This window comes from Polypterus senegalus, chromosome 15 (assembly GCF_016835505.1).
Source record: "Polypterus senegalus isolate Bchr_013 chromosome 15, ASM1683550v1, whole genome shotgun sequence".
NCBI lineage: Eukaryota > Metazoa > Chordata > Cladistia > Polypteriformes > Polypteridae > Polypterus > Polypterus senegalus.
In genome coordinates, this window is record NC_053168.1 from 118,181,698 (window position 1) to 118,204,981 (window position 23,284).

General features: G+C 37.7%; 1 protein-coding gene across 1 annotated transcript in view; it reads right to left on the minus strand.

Annotated features, from left to right (window-relative positions):
• LOC120516042 (vacuolar protein sorting-associated protein 13B-like) overlaps nucleotides 1–23,284 on the minus strand; it is a 614,714-nt gene that overhangs the window by 517,307 nt on the left and 74,123 nt on the right. Inside the window, exon 4 of the mRNA XM_039737477.1 lies at nucleotides 9,782–9,902. Coding sequence (XP_039593411.1) covers nucleotides 9,782–9,902 — 121 coding nt within the window. The remainder of the gene's footprint in view (nucleotides 1–9,781; nucleotides 9,903–23,284) is intronic.

Genomic DNA, 23,284 nt, shown 5'->3' on the forward strand with positions numbered 1-23,284 from the left:
AAAATAACACATTTCTATTTATAACCATAATAAAATGCAAAGACAGAGCAACTTTTTTCCTTGTGGAAACAGATGTGGCACTTCTCTTAGCCTGGGTGAGTAAATTCAAGTCCAGTAAGCCACTGCATGTGTTTAGTTTTATACACTGTAGGTATTTTGAAAACCACAACTGTTAGCAAACACAAGTGGCCAAAAATGCTCACCGCAAACAACTGGCAACCAAAAAACATTTCTGAGACAGCCTAAGGTAGAATTATTCTGGGAATCTAGATTCCTGCAACAAGTAACTCATGTCATATGAAGTAACTTTATTTTTTGCCACAGGACAAGAGTCTAAATTTAAGCAACATGTTAAAATTTAAAGCACAATTGGGCTGTAATTGCTGGTGTTTTTGTAACTCTGAAAGCAAATATGCACACACATATGGCTGCAACAAAAGTAAAAACAAAGTTAAAGAAATAAAGCAAAAAAGAAAAAGGAAAAAATGTAAACAATTTTAAAAGAACAGACTTAAGATGTAATATAACAAACAGTATTTCAATTTACACTTGAATTCTAGGATCAAAATGTGCTTTCAATGAAAATGTCAGTTATCTGATGGTAATCAAAACGATTTCAGCCTGGACTAGAAACACTTGTAAAACCAAACACATTTTAATTTTCAAAGTAATCCTCATTATTAAAGCTTTTCTATACCACTGAAAAAAAAATGTTCACCTTCTTGTGCAACCACTCTTTACAGCTGACTTAACATCATCATTTTCACCAAAAGGCATATCAATAACTTAGCCCTTCAGATCAGGAAATAAGAGGCAATCACACAGGACTTTGTGTGTGGAACAAGGTGACTGTAGTATCTCTTTAAATTTGCAGTTTCTCAAAAGCAGCCTTTAAGATAATGTCATTAACTTGAAAAAGAATGTCTCAAGAATTCTGCATTGCTTTTCCCTAATTCACCTCTGCAAAATTCAAAGCATAGCAGTATGCCATTAATCAGTTACATGGGCCTTTTAGATCATTTAACTAATATAATAACCCTTAGTATCAAAAAATTGAGTACTTTTTCTTGTTGGTACTGGCGTGGACCTTGAATTTTTGAGAGAATGCAATATTTTGTTGTAGACTGGAATCCGATCCAGGAACACAGTTTCTGCCTTCATCTTTTGTTTGGAACTATTAACAATGAATGTAATTAAGGCAATGATTTGATCACTGGTCAAACTTCTATGGTGGAATAACTGATGATTTGGTGATAGAACATTTTCAAGTGTCTTTCAATAACCTTTAAAAAAATACAATGAGCATGATATGTAGTACAAATTTGCCTGGCTTCCACAAGGTAATTACTCTGCCCTGCCTCTAGTACAATAAGTATTTGACACGCCCACTATAAGACTTTGAAACAAGATAAACTAACATCTCTGATTATATTAAAGTGCTGTAACACATTAAAGGTTGGAAGATTATAGTGAAGCACTGGATTAGCATTCATAGAGCACTCTTTGTAAACTCCTTGGCATTCCAGGAAGAAAAAAGTATCCAATCAGTAGTGAATCAAATTCTCATGCAAAAGTGACTGGATTTTCACTCCATAATTGATTATCAGCAGTTAAATTTAGATTTTTTTTTAATAATATAATAGAAATAATAATAGCAGCTCACTACTCAACACTGTAAATGCAGGGAGAGAAATCCAGGATCGAATCCACAAGCTCTCGATTATGAAATAGCAGTTCTTACCTCTGCACCAACCAAGGGGACATGTATACTTTGTGTCGATTGACATTTGGGCTTCAGTTTTTACATAATGACAGCAACATGTAAATTGAATAGTTTCTTTTCTTTGGTTATATTCTTGAATAAAAGTGCACTTGTTGTGTTATACCTTTTGTGAAAGTGTTTATTTGATATTTGGACTTCTGTCTTCACACATTATACATTTCATGTCAGCATTTTGTCATTATTACTATAATATGAAAAAAGTTTGTTTTAGTTATGTGTTCAACATCTTTTGCCTTGCATTTCCGGTCAGCCTACATTTATACAGATTGTTGTAGACATGGAACACGATGTTATATCATTTTTGCAATAAATTATATTTTTAATTTGATGGATAGCAAAATGTGGTCAATTGTGCATAAAAGAGCAATCATCTAGTTAATAATGTAACAGAAAATTTTAAAATAGGTTGCACCGTGGTTAGTGCTGCCACATCCTGGGTTTAATTCCTTCATCTTGCCACTATCTGGTAGAGCTCTCCCTACTTCTGCAAATAGTTTTTCTCCATATATTCCAGTTTTCCTAAGACATCTCAAAGATCTGAGAGTTAGGCTAACTAGACAATCTAAACTGGCTCCATGTTGAGTGTGGTAATGTGTCAGTGGGCCCTACACCGAACTGATACCCTTTCCTGGGTTGATTCCTACCTTACAATTGATGCTTCAAAGCATGCTCCAGCTATAAACAACCCTGATTCAGATTAAGTGAATCTGAGAAGTATATCTTATGTAAAATGTATAAATATCTCTAAGGCTGCTGTTTGATTAAAACCCTTCAGACATATTTTTTTCTATGAAACAAATAACTCAGTGATTAATTTCTAATAAAAAATAGATTTTAATGACCTCTTGTCTTGTCTTATTTAAGCTAGTTTATTGAACAGTTTTGTATAAGAGAAACAAGGATCACCAAACACCCCATCCCCTGTCGGTTGCTATAATATTTGGGAAAACCAATATGTATGTTTTAGACAGCTGTGCTGTAAGACAATATACAAAAAGCACGAACAATAAAGCCAACAATATTTAAAAAAACAGCAACATAAAATTATGGTTCAGCTTTTGTGCACAATCAGCACTGTTATTGCTTAGGTTGTGCATATACTGTGTGATACACGAGTCATTTCAGTATTTTTTAACTGAAGAAGAGAAGGCATTAATTAGACAGAAAATATGTACAGATAATGCTTTTTAAATAGAAAAGAATAGACTGGAAAAAATCTAATTATGTATCCGATAGGATTGTTTGTTTAGATATTTTAAATAGCACACAGAGAATGCACCACTTATGAATTATAAAATAAGTAACTATCTTTATCTTCATCCTAAATGGATGTAAACATCAACATGGCCAAATTGCACTGATTATTGCCTAGTTTGATTGGTTCCAGTATAATATATTCTAATGTAGACTACTGTAGGTAACATACAATTAATTAAACAACAACATACTATGTCTGCATTGGGGGAAGTGTGAGATATAAGAAATCAAACGATTTCACTCTGTGTTATCTACTCTTTAGCTGCTCAGACATGGGTAGCACTTGCATTGTGCAGCTTAAGTTCAGACCATTATCAAGAAGCAGAACAGGAAAAGATGAAGAGCTAATAGAGTTGGACTGATTCGTCTCAGTATCATTTTATATGAAGCGTAGTCAGATTGACCAGATTGAACTAACACATTTAGGATTTGCTTTAAAAAAAATTTATTCGCAGAAATGAACACATTAATTGCACATGTTGACATCAATTAATCAGTAGCTGTTATGGGCATTGTATTAAAAAAAAAAGATTAAATATATCTTAGTATTTTCCATCTCTACCCAGCGCCACAGAATTTATGTAAAATTATATCAGAAGAAGCACAAGACTTTCCCTTGTTTTGTACTAGAAGGGATACTCAGTACTACCTGTGTTGTGGGCAGCAATCATTTTGGAATGAAACATTTAGTAGAGGCAGGTTAAGCAATGTGGATTTGCATACCAGACTGGGGAATGATGCAGTCCGGAATGGAGGCACGGACTACATTTTGGAACAAAACACAGCCTGGGAAATGGAGAAAATAGAAATTGAATATGTACAAAATTTGGCATAGATGAGATCAATCAAGTGGGTTTCAATACCAAACAAACACACACAAACACATACTCGGATGTATATATTACATAATTCAAAATAAATTTAGTTCATACAACTTATGTCTCACATTTTCCTTGTGAGGGTTGTTGTGAAAATTAGTAGGTGAAAATGGACAGATCACATTTGCTTAACTTCAGAAATATTATTTAACATTCTGAATAATATATTGGAGCTCTGAGGAGAAACTGAAAGATATAAACTAACCCTAGAGGATAACCTCACAAAACAAAGAAATATATTAATAAAAGTTTGGAGAGGGTTGGTGCTAGTGGTTGCTGGTTGACTTGAAGCTGAGGGGTAGAGATTGTGATTATTGCTTGTCTTATAATAATTAACATGGGTGACTACTACTATACTAACTATAGAACACACACTTACACTACCAGTCAAAAGTTTTAGAACACCTTAGTTTTTCCAGTTTTTCTTCAAATGTAATCAGTTGCAATTCAATGAATGACTTAACATGGTGAAAGGGTAAGCAGTAAACTGCCAGATGTTTATATTTACAGTTTAGGTTAGCAAAAATTCAAAAAAAGGAAATATCAGAATACAGTAATCCCTCCTCGATCGCAGGGGTTGCAATCCAGAACCCCCCGCGATAGATGAAAATCCGCAAAGTAGAAACCGTATGTTTGTATGGTTATTTTGATATATTTTAAGCCCTAATAAACTCTCCCACACTGTTAACATTATTAGAGCCCTCTAGAACATGAAATAACACCCTTTAGTCAAAAGTCAAAAGACAGAGATGACAGTTCTTTCTCACAATTAAAAGAATGCAAACATATCTTCTCTTCAAAGGAATTTGTGTCAATAGCAGAGAATGTCAGAGAGAGAGAGAGAGAGCGAGAAAAAAGCAAACAATCAAAAAATCAATACGTGCTTTTGGGCTTTTAAGTATGCCGAAGCACCAAGATAAAGCGGCATTTTTTAGAGGAGCGTCAGTATCCTCTAGGCAAACAGCCTCTGTGCAAACAGCCCCTCTGCTCACACCCCCTCCGTCAGGCGCAGAGAATGTCAGAGAGAGTGAGAGAGACAGAGAAAAGCAAACAATCAAGCACCGCGCGGGAAGCATATCGTATATCATTGAGGAGATTTAGTTAATACGTAATACGTGCTCTGATTGGGTAGCTTCTAAGCCATCCGCCAATAGCGTCCCTTGTATGAAATCAACTGGGCAAACAAACTGAGGAAGCATGTACCATAAATTAAAAGACCCATTGTCCGCAGAAATCCGCGAACCAGCAAAAAATCTGTGATATATATTTAGATATGCTTACATTTAAAATCCACTATGGAGTGAAGCTGCGAAAGTCTAAGCGTGATATAGCGAGGGATCACTGTATTAAAAATGGGCCTTCTTCAGGGAACAACTAATAGGTTACAACCTACAGGTGTTCTGCTGCAATTAAAGTGAATAAAGCCTTGCAAGTTGAAGGAAACAGTTTGCACAGGTATCTCGACTTCTGTTGATTACTTAAAAACCTTCAGTCTGTCTTAAAACAGAGTTGGAACAGACTGTGTTACTACACCCCCTGAAGTACTACTTGGAACAATATTCCACTAATTAAACATATCATGTAAATATTCTGACAAGGAAATAAATATTAAAATCAAGTTACAATACAGTACAGCAATAAAAACTGAAGAATCTAGGGGGTGTTCCACCAGGCACTAAGCATTCATAAAACCATCCCAATATGCATTATGTCTTGAGAGTTTTTGATGATGTGCGACTACCTGAATAGATCCATTTCTGCTCGCCACAAACCAGCAAAACGTTCAGAAACATTTATTATAGACAAGCAAAATACCCGCGCTTCACAGTGGCGAAGTACTGCCTTAAAATTTTTATTAAGAAGAAAATTAAACCTTTTTAAACTGAGGGAATATATTCCAATTATTTGTTAAGGATCTCTTTGTATACTACATTGTCATTTTGGCCCTCCGGTTGTAATATGACCAAGCTGTGTGCTGACCTTACTCTTGAGCATGCAACATATAGTTGGCCATGTGAAAAGAAATCTTGTTTCAAATGTCACAGCTTGGATTGCTGCTGTCATAATCGGTTTGAGTTTAGTGGTTTGTTTCAATTACGACAGTATTTGCAGGACTTGTGTTGAAGTGACATTCGGCATCTGTCAAGCGTTGTAAGCATACAACCGGTTTCATCGATAACTTCACATCCAGCTTTTGAGAGTTTAAACATTCATAAACATCAAAGTGTCCAATACTCAAACAGTCACCTATGAATCTAAGATGTTTAAGAGGCATTGGCGGTTGTCGAAAGGTGTAAAATATTTGGCCATTTCGGTACACTTGAAAGCGACAACCGAACAATTCCGCGGCAGCAATCAACTCACATGCAGAACCATAGGTGAAGGGCTTAAGCATTTCACTTTTATAGAGTTCCTGTGTACTATAATTATCTCCTGTACCGTCATCAGTCCACACCTTGAACCTGTCCCAGTCATTCAATACATAAGACACAATGTTCCTCTGGATATCAAGAGTGAGCCTGATATGGCCGTGCAATATGTAACACAGGGAATGGAAAAGGCAGGCACCATCGCTGGGCATTGAAACCACTCGGTAAGTGACAGTTCTTTGATCGATGGTGATCACCTCGATAAACATGTTAATGGGGTTACGGTTGGAACAATAAAGGAAATGGGTACTTGAACAATGTAAAGTAAATCTAAAATACCTACACAATAACTATAATCGTAATAAACGAACAATAAAACAGTGGAGAAGCCGTGGATTAAATAAAAAGGCCGTAGTTATCAGCAGGAAGACGTGAATCCCGTGGCGAAGCAAGGAAGAGAATGTAGAGACCGGATCGACGGACGGCCTTATATAGGAAGGCAGCCAACAACGTGGGAGGCTTTGGGATGGGGGACCCAACGTCGCCTCACACGGTGACCGAGCTGCAGGCTATGGACGTATATATGCAGGTAAGTAGGATTCAGTTAGCGTTGGGAACCCGCGTACCAAATTTCTTGAAGATGGGCCAATAAGTAACAAAGACCGTTGGAAAGTTCAATATGGCGGCCGACAGTGGCGTCATACCACCGAAATAAGTACGTACATCGTTTTCGGTTAGTGCAGGGAAGCCACGTACCAAATTTTGTGAAGATGGGGCCATAAATAAGAAAGTTCAACATGGCGAACGTTGTTGACCGTTATGACCGTTACGCGTAGAACTTCAAAATGAAACCTGCTTAACTTTTGTAAGTAAGCTGTAAGGAATGAGCCTGCCAAATTTCAGTCTTCTACCAACACGGGAAGTTGGAGAATTAGTGATGAGTGAGTGAGTCAGTCAGTCAGTCAGTGAGGGCTTTGCCTTTTATTAGTATAGATTTAAATGGGGAACATTTGCAACTTGGGCAGTTAAAATTAAAATATATTAATAACGTCAAAAATTTAAAACCAAATTGCACAAAGCTTTTCACAGCTCATGATACAAGTATTTAACACATTTTTTTGAGAAAATCAGTGTGAACGGTCTTGTAGATCACAAGTAAAATAAAATCAAAATTAAAACACCTTTTCCACTTCACCCTGGATTACAGGTCAACCCAACAGCTTGCACTATTAAGAGCATTTTTTGGACAACCATGATTGGCAGTTACGGAGGTTGTTACAAACTTAGATAATTATGTGTCATTAATAAAACTTATGTTTTCTGAGAGACACCTGACTTTGACTTTTATCTTTTTTTCTCACAGAATCAACGGGGCAGGGCACTTTTGTAGCATGAGTTAGAAAAAAATGCAAATTTAAAAATAATGGACAAATTGTTCTGGAAAAAAATGTGAAAAAATTTAAAAGCAGAAATAAATTAATACAAATGGCACAAAATCCACAATAAAATATTTTTTTTGTCATTTTTTTTTAGGAGCCCAAAAGAAACATTGGTACAAATGCGCCTGATGCATGATCAATCAACCCATCGATCAATAGACAGAACATGTCTCTGGGGTAAATTTCGGAACTCCTTCAGAACCTGGCAAGAATTCATTAATGTAATCCTTAAGTAAACAAGATCATTTTTTGCTCAACCTTTTTAGTTTACTTGCTGTTTTTTCCTACCCAAATAACCTTTTAGAAGACCCTCTCAATTTGCATGGCTATGTTGTTCAGGTGGGAAAGAACGGTGAGTAGAAATAAATCTTGACTGCACGGTTACAGTTAAGTGCAATGATAACCTAGCGCTAGTATTGGCAAGTACATTTTCACAAATGTGACATGTGTCCATCAGAGAAAAGAAATTATTTTCTAGTAAGTTCATTAAAATAGACAGACACAGTAGATTCTCTCCATCATTAGAAAATAAGTCTACCTTTCAACTAGTTCTTATGAAGACAATTGTGAATCAACACATTCGTTGATGCACTAAACCAAACTCACTCACAATGAATTAGTTTTAACTCTCTAACTGACCTGACATAGACACTTTTTAGTTATAGATGAAACCACAATAGCTGTCAAAAAAAGATTTTTTATACTGTTCAGTCTGATAGAGCTAGAACCTGAACTCATAGACATTGAATGGGGAAGGTTAAAGGGTTAATTACTGAACAACTGCTATTCTTTAATAGTGTGCCAGTCGCTGTAATTCTTACTGAGTGGGAAGGCCACTGGTCTAACTTTGAGGCAGATTATACAAAGGAAGAAAACAAAATCAAGAAAAATTATTTAAAACCATTACAGAAACACTTTACATATGACCTTCTAACAAACCTTGAGTGCCAAAGAACAGAAGTCAAAGGAATATTTATTCCTGTTGTATATATCTGTTAATCTCTGAATACCACGTTAATGTATAATACGATGGCCGTTCAATTATAAACAGGAATTTTCATGCTCTGTTCTTATAAAGAGTGCAAGGTTGACAAGACTGACTGGACAAACACATGCATGTTTGAACTTGTCGTTAGTAGTGCTAGCTGCTCTTTTCCTCCTTCCTGTCAGTTGTAATCAACACGTCAGAGCAGGAGGTAACAGTAGGGCTGCGCTGTGAACTATTACATTTTTGACAAATGAAGCAGTCATTCCATCTCAGATTTATTCAAGACTTAAAAATCATTTTGGGGATGAGTTCTCAGTCTAGAGTGTATGATTGGTGCAAGTCATTCAGACAGGGACTATCATCTCTTCAGTCCACTTAAGGAATTTTTAGAAGGGAAGAAATTAAAGTTGAATGAGTTTATTGACGCTGTGTAAGAATGGGTCACCATGCAGTCAAAAGGCTTCTTCTCTTCTGGAATTAAGAAGATTCCTGAGTGCTGTAAAAATTGTATTGCACTAGCAGGAGAGTACAGAGAAAAATAGTAAGTCATTTCATTGCATTCAATAAATAAAATGTAGCTCAAAAGTTCCTGTTTATATTTACGCCCATCGTAATTTGATTCATTCACCTAAAGGTTACCCGACACCACAAAATACTCTCTCTATAAGGTAATGAAGTGGTGGTTATGAAATGCTTAAATAAACAGTCACATTGTACCAGAAACTTCCCTTATAAAAAGTTTTCAACTTTAACATATAGCCTTTTTTCATGAAGGCAAAAATATTTTTAAACATGAAGGAAAGCTACATTTACAAAAATTGTCATAATTATGTTTTTAAACTGTCTCTAATAGTATGAAATCTAGTAGTAAAACCTTTCTGTAATTCTAGATAATACACCAGTCCAACAAAGAAGTTAAAAAATATATTAAAGTGTTCCTTTAACACAAACCACATTAGTCAATCACAATCACATTAGTTTAAATGTGTTGTTCAGCAGTAATCAGATCACAGAATCCCAAGCTCTTACTGAGTTTTGCTCACTGCTAAAAACTGTTTATCATTCACCTGGTGGTAAATCAGGGTCAGCAGGGTGTGCCTGTTGGACACGTCGTGGCTTGGCCATTAATTTAACACTCTCTGTAGTGCTGCGGTTGGTTGAGCTGGAGGCACAGCTTTCATGGTCATCCTGTGAAAAAAAACATTAACAAACAATGATTAAAGCCAAAGAGTTTTTGAGGAAAATCATGCATTTTCTGAAACTGACAAAGTAGACCAATTTAAGCTTGTAAACAGGCAAATAAATCCTTATAAGAGACGTTTTTTGAACAACTGCAACTGAATGCAGAGAAAGCACTTAGCTGAGGATGATTAGCAAGCTTGACAACTATAAACAAACTGGGTAAGAGGAAGATGCATCAGGATGGCAGACCATTAAATGGTAATCACAAAAGAATCCTGAGAGACAGCACATAATATTCAGTATGTTTAATACCCGTTCTTTAATTCCAGTAAAATACAAAGTAACCTTTTCATGTTTGCATATGGTCAAGACATGGAGTGTTCACATCTGGTTAAAATTTAACATAGGATAAAAGCTGAGGTTTCAAAAGTCACATTTATCCTGAGTTATGTAAACAGAAAAGGTGTCAAAATGGTTCACATCTGGCCAACCCTTGTGTGCAAAGATGTAATCACTGCTGAATTTTACACTACTGGAATTTTAAAATCATACTAATAACTTGAGAAAATCAAAAAGGCAAATATCGTATGACCCAAATAGACACACAACAGTAAATACAATAAACTAGGTTGGAAGCATGTGCAGTTAATAAAATATATAATATAAAAAGTTCATGTTGTAGAATTCTATAGTACTTGAGAAACGTCCTTGTTTAACCTTTAAGTTGCATTTGAAAATGAATTATAAAAATAAAGATTTCTTCCATGATTCCAATAGCCGAATCTAATTCACAGTAATACAGCCATTAGGCAAAACACCATACACAAGCTTACAAATAAAAGCTGGGATTTAAACAAAGAATAATTCTCTATACTAACATATCAAATTATATCTTTAAGCCAGGGTTCTTCCCTTGCTTTATATTCAAATTCTTTTTTGTGTATCCTTTTTGTTTAGAACCACTTTAATACTGTTATTTTTTTTCTCTAATTATGCATTCTATTTGAATTTGATTTTATTCATTATTTAATTTCTATGTGAGTAATTTTGTTCTCCTATGTTCCTTGTAATTTATGGATGGAGCCTGTAAGAGGCAGGGCCACCAATTCCTCACTGCAAGGAACTGTACCCTACCTTTAATATCAAGCTGGAAGAGCAAGTTTCTTGTGGTTCTCTGAACGCACTATAGTGGAGTTTTAAATCTTTTGTGACTATTACTTTGTTTCTTCGGATTTGCTAGTTTCATCGACTCTCTCTCTCTCTCTGTTAAAGGATTTTAATTAATGATTTTGGTTTAGGACTTGTTTGCTTTCAGATTGACTTGTTGGTAGTTCCTTAGCTTCTTTTTATCTTTTTTGAGTTATTGCTATATTTTGTTACATACACATTCTTTTATAAAGAACCTTGATTTGGAACTATCTTACTTTCAGAGTATTTTACGGTTTTCTCTCCATAGTAAGATACTTCTATGTGTTGAGATATTCTGAAACACTATGCAAGCTCCCTTTATTCAGGAACTAGTAGGCTGAAGGGTCAGGCTCCCCAAAAGGGGCGAGATTTATTTTTGGGCTAGTTAGTTGGGGTTCTGGCCTGTGTTTAAGGCTCAATTTTAGAGGCCTCACACTTTGCCAATTTTAAGTGAACTAAGTGACAACAGCAAAGACACAGAGTTTGAAGAGAATTGGCTCTTTCATGTTGTTTTTCCATTTTTTCTTATGACAGCAATGACAGTAGAATTCTAGGGCTAACTAGAAAGAATATACTGTCCTATATAGCCACTTTATTAGAACCTATCAAATTGATTAATTATTTTCTCGTCTCAATAAATCATTTAAATCCTAAAGTGTAAACAGTTGCATTGTATTTTACCAGAAGAAATTGGGGTTAACACTATAGTCTAACCAATTATGGCACTTATTAATCAAGTTTCATTCATTTCACAGACACATTAGAAAGCTGATTAAATTACATTGGCATGTTATCAGCAGCACTACTATTTTCTTAGAACAGATTTGATATCAAACGTAATATAATGGCTATAAAGTTATCCATGCAATCTTGAACTGGTTAAGTAGTTTAAAAAAATGAATGGATGGATATTAATAATTGATATGTTGATAATTAACTATACACATACATAACTTATGTATATATGTACAATTACAATAAAATGTGGCTAATTTCAACAAAATTGTTCATTTTTTTTAAAACAAATAAAACTTTAAAAAAAATTACATTTATGAGGTTTAGGGTTTGCAAAGAAGCTGTGGATAACACTGCTGAAGCAAAGATCTGAATGCCAATCCAGTCACTGTCCAAAAGTATTCGCACAGATATCCTACTCTTCACCCCAAAGACAAACATGTGAAGTTATTAGGTAAAACTGTCAGCCAGACTCAGTATTAAGAAATGTTCTCAGTTATGGACAATCACAATGTCCAGCGTGGTTTCCTGCCTTGCACTCATTATTTGAATAATGAGAAAAAAAATACAAAATATCCCTTTTTGACTAAAGAACACTCACACATAACAGCAGCAAGACACTTGTGTGGTAGCCAATTTTCTGTAATGGTATTTTTCAACATGCTTATAGGAGACCAATTAGTAGTTGTCAAACAAGCTAAAAACCAAGTCTATGAATCACAGGAGTAAACTACTGTAGTTCCTCACAGGAAATACACAGAAAAAACACAGAAGCTCTGAGCAGACCTAGGGTACAAGTGTCATGAAACAGAAACATAATATACTGCAAATATACTAATCCAGTGCATCTGTTGATATTTAAAGTTTCTGATTAATGGGGTAGCTTACATATATATATGATGCAGCTGCAAAGCTAGGCTATGGATTTACAGGCTTCATGGAGCTGCACTTACTGATAACAACATGAACAATCAATTAAATACCCCAACAATGTCTACAACCAAGGGCAGTGACTTCACTCTAGTACCCTATGTTATAAACACAAACATGTAAAACCAAAAAGTAAACAAGGATAAAAGATACATTGATAGCCAATAAATGTCCCCAAAAATATTTTAAAATGTAATTTGCATATCATAAGTGGGTAACTCATTCAACTGAAATCCTCTGCCCCCAGCCCATTAAAAACAAGAAGTGTGATTCAAGGTAGGACCTTTTCTTATTGAAATCCAGGAAAAGATTATTTCTAATATTTTCTGGAGCACATATCTTTTGCCCATTTGATTTAAAGTACAGTGTATAAAATAAGGCAACCCCTTGACAGCTTATGCAATTAATGTTATATTACATTTAATCACAATGGAATTAATTTGATTATGTGACACTAATCAACAGAAAAAGACTCTACAGCCAAATTCCCTGGGGTTCAATTAAAGTTGTATCTATCTTAGTGTTAAATCCAGCAGTATTCCAGAACTATTCTACATTGGAAACACGTGGAATAACATAGATTGCAGTGATGTTACAAACAACACTATCATGATTTGAAACACATAGCAACATATAATAAGCAATCAGCACTGTGCTGGCATGGAAAATCAATATAAATAAACACAAGGAAATTAATTGTACATAATTCCGGAATTAAGGGAAACATCAAAACACTTCTGCTTCACATAAGTCACTTGCTTTAGTAGACAGACTTGTTTTTCTCTCAGATAACATATTGCTGACTACCTAACCTGGAAAGTATAACTGCCCAAAGTTGCTTTGCAGATGTTTTTGACATAGGACAGTCATAGTTCATAGTCATAAATTCACATGTTATGAAGTACCAAGGAGATCTGAATCTAGTTTTGCTTTTGTAGGGATGAATACATACTAAGACATCACCTGGAAGTGTGGCATGCAGATTTTCAGACATAAAAAATATATAGTTACTCAAAATAAAACAGAGGCATCTTCCATGAAAACTTGACGAATACTGTGGATTTCTGAAGAACAGTCTGGCTCTACTTAAATCAGTTTGCTTCTCAAATGAAGGCTGAGCTCCAAACAGGAGCAAACTAGTTTGTATTACAATGATCTTTTCAATTTGCTACTCTTGTTTAGATTTCAAGCAAATAGAAAGAAGCAGTAAATTGTCAGGTTAGGTTGGTGAGCATGCACTGGTACAACGCGTTGCCACACCCACCACATGATGAACACTGGATGGCAACCATGCAGGCAGACATGCAGTCCAGTCCCACTCACCAGAAATGACCATCTCTCTGCTGCAGCCAGGCACCCCCTTGGATTGGTCTTGCCACTCGGGTCCTTAAAAAGAGGATCCTGTGAGCTGGATCACACTTGGGAAAATCATGCCACATGGCTGTAGTCCCGTAACTGATACTCCCTCACAACGAAGGTAATGTGCCTCAATCGGGAATTTGTGAGCAGCCGCTCGTTCGACACAAAGTCAAACCAGCAGAACCCAAGGATTCTCCAAAGAGACACAGTAATGAAGGAGTCCAGTCTTCGTCTCAGATCACTGGATAGCATCCATGTCTTGCAACCATATAACAAAACGGAGAGCACCAAGACTCTACAGACTTGGACTTGCATCCTTTTGTAAAGATATTGGAAGCATCACACAGCCCTTTCCAGTGATCTCATTACACCCCCCACCACCCCATGTCTCTCAATCCATTTACTGACTTAATAGGAAGAGTAGCCAGAAACTTGAATGTCGCTCTGAAAACACAAACCTGGAGAACCTCAGAATCAACTGTGAAAAATGCAGAGGTTCTGCCTCCACTCTGCACAGCACTCACAGTATCAGTATACAGACCGGCCATGATATAGGGTCAGCTTTAGACAGATGCTCAAAGTAGCCCAGCCCAGTAGGTCACAACTGATGTATCATGCTTTCCATCACCCACCCTAACTGCAACTCTCCAATGAGCAGGTTCAGATGTGCATAATGCTTCAATTTGACTTTAAAATACTGCTTATGGTTTATAAAGCCTTAAATAATCTCGCTCCATCTTATATATTGGAATGCCTGACACGTTATATTCCAAATCGTAACCTTAGATCTTCAAATGAGTGTCTCCTTATAATTCCAAAAGCTAAACTTAAAAGAAGTGGTGAGGCGGCCTTCTGCTGTTATGCACCCAAAATCTGGAATAGCCTGCCAATAGGAATTCGCCAGGCAAATACAGTAGAGCACTTTAAAACGCTGCTGAAAACACATTACTTTAACATGGCCTTTTTATAACTTCACTTTAACTTAATACTGATACTCTGTATGTTCAATTCTTCATAATAACTATTCATGGTGGCTCTAAAATCCGTACTGACCCCTACTCTCTCTTCTGTTTCTCTTTCTACTCAAAGCATCATGATGCACCAACATTGATGGACTGAAAGCCAGAAGTCTACGTGACCTTCATCATCAGGTCCTTCGATGAAAACGCTAAATACAAAGAGGACTGTTTGATTTATGTTAGGTAGATTGCCCAGAGGGGACTGGGCGGTCTCTTGGTCTGGAACCCCTACAGATTTTATTTTTTCTCCAGCCTTTGGAGTTTTTTTTTGTTTTTCTGTCCACCCTGGCCATCGGACCTTACTCTTATTCTATGTTAATTAATGTTGACTTATGTTTATCTTTTATTGTGTCTTCTATTTCTCTATTCATTTTGTAAAGCACTTTGAGCTACATTTTTTTGTATGAATATGTGCTATATAAATAAATGTTGATTGATTGATTGATTGAATTTCTCTGTAAGTAGGACACAGGTCACTAGATCATACATGGCGTGTCACTTGCTCATAGATCTTTCTAACCAAAGGCTCCTTACCTACCCTTAGAGTCCTTGCAGCCGTCCTTCTAAATTCCCAGTATAGACCGAAGTTGCAAACAACTCGTATGCTGAGGCTCCTCTCGATAATATCAAGAATGCCCTGTGAAATGAAGCAACTCCATTTGGGAACACTGGTAACATCAACACAACCCTCAGCAACCTTCAGGGTCTTGTCAAGGAAGGTCTCCAGCATCACATTCAGATCAGCATTTGCACCAAAGTTCATAACTTCCTCATACAAACTGTGCGCAGACTCATTAGAAACAGCCTGATCTTGGAATCTGGCCAGGTACAGCCTCATTCTCCTATTAGGTGGTAGACTGCTGGACCTATGCTGGATCTTCAGAGTAGCAACAGTAAGTCTGGTTAGAATTCACAAACTGGGCACTTCTGTAGACCCTGCAGTTTTCTAAGAGCCTCTAGCATCTGCCCACTAGGATGTAATTGATCTCCTTCACCATACCACCAGTATTGGAGTGCCAAGTCCAAAAATGCCACTCAGGGTGCCGGAACCAAAATCCAGCAATCTGCAGCATCTGATCTTTTGCAAAGTCAAGGAACATGGAGCCGCTTTCACAATGGTCACACATGGATGCAACCCTCATAGCCATGCCCTGTCAGTATCAATGGTCGTACTGAAGTCACCTATGACCAGAGGTGTGTCGCCTCACAGGCACCCATCAACCACAGAGCAAAGTTGTGAATAAAATGTCACCGAGACATCACTCACCACAGTTGGAGCATACACTGAAACAACAGACAAGGGACCCAGAGAGTGCCTTAATCTGACTCTTACAATATGCTTGTTGAAAGGAACAACATCGGACACAAACGGAAGGAGCCAATCTGCCACAGCAACAGCTGCTCCCTGAATATGACAGCCAGTCAGAGCGACTTGACCAATAAAAGGTGTACCAGCCTACAGAAATCTGGCCATTCCTAGGTCTGCGAACCTCAGAGAGTGCTGTCAATGAAATGCTGAGTTTATGAAGCTCCTCCAACAACAGATGAAGATGTACATCATGCCGGAGAGACAAAACGCTCCAGGTGCCTACCTGGATGGGCCACCTAATTTGTGACCTGAGTGCTGCCTTACATCGAGAGATACCTCAGCACCAGACAAGTTTCAATCCCCAAAAGGTTTGACCTAGTTGGCTCTCTAGAGGTTTTGACTCTTCCGGGAACGAGGCTCCAGAGGGCTTTCCCACAACTACTTCATCATGCAAGCAGTCTTCCTATGGGAAAGGAGTCCTGTCTGCTGTTTCAGAGTTGTGTGAAGTTTTTTAACAGTGGCTGGAGGTTTCCCTGCAAGTTGGAGGACCGTTTGAAGGGCGGATGCAGTTTAATGTCATATCTAGGACAATCAGTAAACTGTGTTTCATCCTAAAACAAATGTACCTGACAAAAGTATTAACCAGTATTTCCAATTAAAAACTCAGCAACAAACAAACGTGTACACCACATACACTATGTAGTCTATACAGGATTAAATCAATACTGTGCATTCTTTATGGTAATAAAAAACAAGACTATTTACATTTCCTATTTGCTTGAAAACTTTTTATGCTTTATTTACAAAACTTTTACAGCCAAAAAAACACAATTAGACACTTTTTTCTGTGCATGTCAAAGGAGAGAAACACCTAAAAAAAAAAAAGATTTAAGATGCTTTTTACAATCTGTTTATATGAGTTCAGAGTTAAATCAGTTTCTTTTTAAATGGTCTGGGTTTTCTACTGGGAAAAAACTGGCAATCATTACCACTTGCAGTTTGGTGCCTCAAGAGGCAGTTAAGGACAAATTATTCATGGAAAGATGGAGACATTAGCTGACATTACAGACACATCAAGATTAAAGAACATAGGCCTTGTTTTGAAGAGGCTTTACTCAATACCATGTATTATTTAATGTGGTTTTCACCATTCTTAGTATTTGATTTAGTACCAGTTAAAATGAGTGAGGCATATTCTCACCATTCTGCAGTCAAGTCAAAAAGAAGCCTATACTGGAAAAATATAGACACTGCACCAGAAGGGCATTCACAATTAAATTAATGTGACATACAAACATTATTATAGATATTGAGGTATGTATATAGAGTAGCTTTCTCAATCCTAATAAGTCATCAGGAATATAAAACAATCGCTGAAGAAGCTGACATCCTTTTGGTCTCTTATACTTTCATCATTTAATTTGTAGTTTTGACTCCCATACTTAACAACATGGTCATCATGAAGACTGACCCCAAGACAATCCAGAGTGGCCATCCAGGAGCCAGTAATACATGCTAGACCACAGGAAGCCTACAAAAAACAGATAACAGAGAAGCCACTGTCCGTCATCATGGAAGTGCCCTCGGAAGTTATATCTTTGGACGTTAGCATTGCAACCATACTTAAGTGAGCATTGCGGGCGAAACAATTTCCTGGCAAGTTTCAAAAGACTTTTCACACATGTATTTAGTTAAAAGATTCCCTTGTACTTTAACTTATTTGCTACATTTTTGAGATTTTGGGTTTTTGACATTTGGTTGTTTGATTTCCTGGTTTTGACCTCTGATTATATCCTGAGTAACAAATTAATCTCTCAATCATTTCTATTAACCTAGTGTCCTACTGCATATGAAGACTTTGCTACCTGTCTATTAGTTTTAAAGCTTGACTATTGTGATCTTATTTGGCTCATTTTTACATCGAACACAATGACAGACAGAAATTATCATCAGCAATGTTTTTATTTGTATACAGTCATAGGATGCAACTTTTCATTTCCTCATGCTCACTGCTAAATTCTTGATTTTTTTATAGTCTCACCTACTCAAAAACTCCTGTAAGGAATTTGACATTTACAGACAGTCACCTGCATATTAAGGGATCTATGAGAAAGATGGCCAACACTAATTTAAAGATGGATGCTATTTTAACATTGGCTAATTGTCTGCAGCCAAAAAACCCAACAAAGAACTTATGCTGAAGACATTTCATTTTTAGATTCGAATAAATGAGGAAGAGCATCTCTGACCTTAAGGTTAATAACATAACGCATATTTTGGCAAAATCTTTGCAATTTCTAAAACAAAAAAAGCTGGACATTCACATGTACTGACATAATCTAAAATCTCAGCTCCATAAAGATTGCATTAAGTACTCAATATCCTGTGGGAGGACCACCAAAGGGTCATATTTTTCTAATAATAATAAAGGTTGTATTCACTTCTTTCTATATGCCTCCATGTTCATTACACAGCTATGAAATGTACCTATTGGGAAAATCAATTTACTAACTTATCCAGACAGACAGGAATGATTATAAGTGGAAATGCTGATTAGGGGAATAGTGCTTTCAAAAACTGTTTGTCTAAATATGACAAGGATATTTATTCTGGAGTTACTTGTTCACAGATATCAAAACTCTAACCACTTGGTTGGTTTGACTGAGGAAACAGGTCAGCTTGTGCCACAGGCTGTTTCTGATTGCTGGAAGATATCCAAAAATGGGTGTTTTCATGCATTAAAGAAAAAAAAAGATCAACAAATACTGTAATCTACAATAAAACAAAAAAAAAATGATTTTATGTTAATTTTAGACTGCTAATGTAGCAAAATTCTGAAGATGAAGCACAAACTCAGACTTTACTGCTCTAGTTATCCTTTGATTTTCCTAATATTAACTTTAACCCTTAGTCTTCAGAATGTAAATGGTGACTCACAAGGGCATTGACCTGTAAAAATAGCAAACAAATAGATATACAGTAAAAATTAAAAAATATATATTGTTTTGACAGGCAAATAATGTTGTAACTTCAGGAACAAGATCCAAAGCCTTCTTCACCAATTTTAAACAACTGCCAATTTTATAAAATTTAAAACCGAGTTAATCTGTTAATAAAGGTCATAGGAGGAAAATGTGATTTAATATAAGTTATATATTAGTATTGTGCACTATATAGAAAACACAGCATAAAACACAACTGATGTTTTTCAGTGTGTACACATTCAAAGCAAAATGTGTGATTTATCCACTATAGGAAACAGGCCAACAGTACAGTTTCTTAGGGGAAACAAACTCTAACATTTGTTGCTTGTTCAACAAGGTATTGTTTTACATGGAGCATCCAAATAAAAAAACAGGAATTTTGTTTAAGATATTAGTCACTCTAACAACAGTTTACTATAGTCTACTAAACTCTAAGTAGCTTAAAACAAATATAACAGTGGAAGCAGATACACAGGGTGACAATATCTCAAACAAAGATGAAATCCTGAAATTAAAAACAGATGCTGTGTCTGTCATTTGAGGTCGATTCAGATACACAAAAAGTGACAGAAAGCAGACCAAAATGTTATGTAAACACTGGAGAAAACCTGTCGAAGGTCTGAATGGAAACACAAGCAATTTGTTTCAACACTACACAAATACATCATGCAATGTGATGAGATCTAGCCTAAGAACAAGAAGCAAGAACTATCAAGCATAACTGCGACACAAAGAATGATTTGTTAAATAAAATATTGCAGAAGCAAAGATTAATGTCACCATCTAAGAAGAAGAAAAAAAAAAAAATTCCAGTGGAATGAAGGTCTGGGCCGAATAATTTATCAGCTTACGAAAGATATTCTGCTAGCTTGTTTCAAAATCAGACCAAGGTAATTCAAAAAATGTAGTATGCAAAATTGACATGAGGTACATTAAGGTCTCAGAGTAATGCTATCTACCTAAAAAAGTAAAATACATAACATTACCTATCCTACTTTATCAGATTTAGGGATAAGAGAGATCAACTCTATTTCTGAGGCACTGAGCAAGGTACAAATCAAAATCCAATGGGGATCTGCTTCATCACAGGTGTTTACTTATGCACACAGTTAAGCTCACATTTATATGTAACACATTTAGAATAATCAATTAATATAGCATACATATTTTTGGGATGCTGGAAGAAAAGCAGAGAAGATGAAGAAAAACCAATGCTCACATGGTAAAAAAGTGTACAGTGCATGCCGAAAGCAAGCAGAAATAGAATGCAAACCCAGAACAGTGCATCAATGCCACTATGCTGCTCAATAAAGAAAAAAAAACTGTTGCGCTAAACTGCATAATATAATTCTAAGGAATTAAAAGCCTATAGTATACTATAATGAGGATGTAAAATTTATTACAGTGAAGAGTGAAATCAGAACAGTTGATACCTAAAAACTGGCACATTCTGTGATAGTAAATTCCTTTCAATAGACAAAAATTCTTGAGGAAAATATCGGTCATCCGTCAACAAGCTGAATCGGGAACTAAAGCGTACTTGGGGCCATGCAGCAAAACAATGAGACCAAACACCAAAAAAAGCTCAAATCTGAATGGGCGAAAATACGGAATTAAAATTCTGGAATTGCCTAATTAAAGTACAACCTAAAACCAATAAAGGTGTTGGGCAGGAATTGACTTTTTTCTGTGTCAAAAAAAAAAATTAATTATTGAAAGAATTCAGATAGGGCAACCACTTTTCTACTGCACTGTGATTAAAAATATTAACTCAGTATAATGTTAATGTTATAATGTTACATTCACCCGAGAAGAATAAATGTGTAACTAACTGAAACTCAGCATATTAAAATAAGGTATTTTTTTCACATAATTTAACAAAAGTTCCCTGAAATACTGTAAATCAACACATGGAATGAGGCAATGGATTACAAAAGTGTTATATTTATGCGTCGCATATTCCCCAACTTAAGCTGTGGCCCCAAGCTTGTCGGTGATTCTCGTGGCGGCAATCTACAAACCCGGTGGTGGACACCTAAGGATCGAGAGGCTGTCAAGCTGAAGAAAGAGTCCTATCGGGTCTGGCTGACCAGTGGGACTCCAGAGGCAGCTGAGGGGTATCGGCGGGCCAAGCGAGGCAGCATCGGCTGTTGCAGAGGCAAAAACTTGGGCATGGCAGGAGTTTGGTGAAGCCATGGAAAACGACTTTCGGTCAGCACCGAGAAGGTTCTGGCAAACCGTCAGGCGCCTCAAGAGGGGAAAGCAGTGCTCCACCAACACTGCGTACAGTGGAGATGGGGCCCTGCGGACTTCAACTGTAGACATTATTGACCGGTGGAAGGAATACTTCAAGGATCTTCTCAATCCCACCAGTATGTCTTCCTTAGAGGAAGCAGAGCTGGAGGACTCCGGGGGGGAGCCCGTCCATAACAGGGGCTGAGGTCGCCGAGGTAGTTAAAAAGCTCCGAGGTGGCGGGGCTCCTGGAGTGGACGAGGTTCACCCTGGGTTCCTCAAGGCTCTGGATGTTGTGGGGCTGTCCTGGTTGACATGTCTCTGCAACATCACATGGACATAGGGGGCAGTGCCTCCGGACTGGCAAACTGGGGTGGTGGTTCCCCTTTTTAAGAAGGGTGACCGGAGGATGTGCTCCAACTATAGGGGGATCACACTTCTCAGCCGCCCCGGTAAGGTCTATTTAGGGGTGCTGGACAAAAGAGTTTGGTCGATGGTCGAATCTCGGATTCAAGAGGAACAATGCGGATTCCGTCCCGGCCATGGAACACTGGACCAGCTCTAGACACTGGCCAGGATCCTGGAGGGGGCATGGGAGTTTGCCCAACCAGTCCACATGTGTTTTGTGGATTTGGAGAAGTCATTCGACTGTGTCCCTCAAAGCATCCTATGGGGTGTGCTCCAAGAGTATGGGGTACAAGGCTCGTTGTTATGAGCCATCCAGTCCCTGTACAAGAGGAGCAGGAACTTGGTCCACATTGCCGGTAATAAGCCAGACTCGTTTCCTGTTGAGGTTGGACTCCGCCAGGGCTGCCCTTTGTCACCAATTCTGTTCATAAGTTATATGGACAGAATTTCTAGGCGCAGCCAAGGAGGGAAGGGGGTCTTGTTCGGTGACCTCAGAAACTCGTCTCTGCTATTTTGCGGATGACGTGGTTCTGTTGGCTTCATCGGACAGTGACCTCCAGCTCTCACTGGAGCAGTTCGCAGCAGAGTGCAAAGCAGCGGGGATGAGAGTCAGCACCCCTAAACCAGAGGCCATGGTTCTCCGCCAGAAAAGGGTGGAATGCTCTCTCCAGAATGGGAGCACAGTACTGCCTCAAGTGGAGGAGTTCAAGTATCTCGGGGACTTGTTCACAAGTGAGGGAAGAATGAAACAGGAGGTTGACAGACAGATCGGTGCGGCATCCGCAGTAATGTGGCCTCTGCAACGGTCCATCGTGGTGAAGAGAGAGCTGAGCCAAAAGGCGAGGCTGTCGATTTACCAGTCGATCTCCATTCCTACCCTCACCTATGGCCACGAGCTTTGGGTAGTGACTAAAAGAGCAAGATCGTGGATACAAGCGGCCGAAATTAGTTTTATCTGCAGGGTGGCTGGACTTTCCCTTAGAGATAGGATGAGGAGTTCAGTTATCCGGGAGAGACTCGGAGTAGAGTCGCTGCTCCTCCGCATTGAGAGGAGTCAGTTGAGGTGGTTCAGGCATCTGGTTAGGATGCCCCCTGGACGCCTCCCTGGCGGGGGTGTTCCGGGAATGCCCAACTAGGAGAAGGCCACGGGGCGGGATTATATCTCCCGGCTAGCCTTGGAACGTCTCGGGGTACTCCCAGAGGAGCTGGAGGAGGTGGCCGGG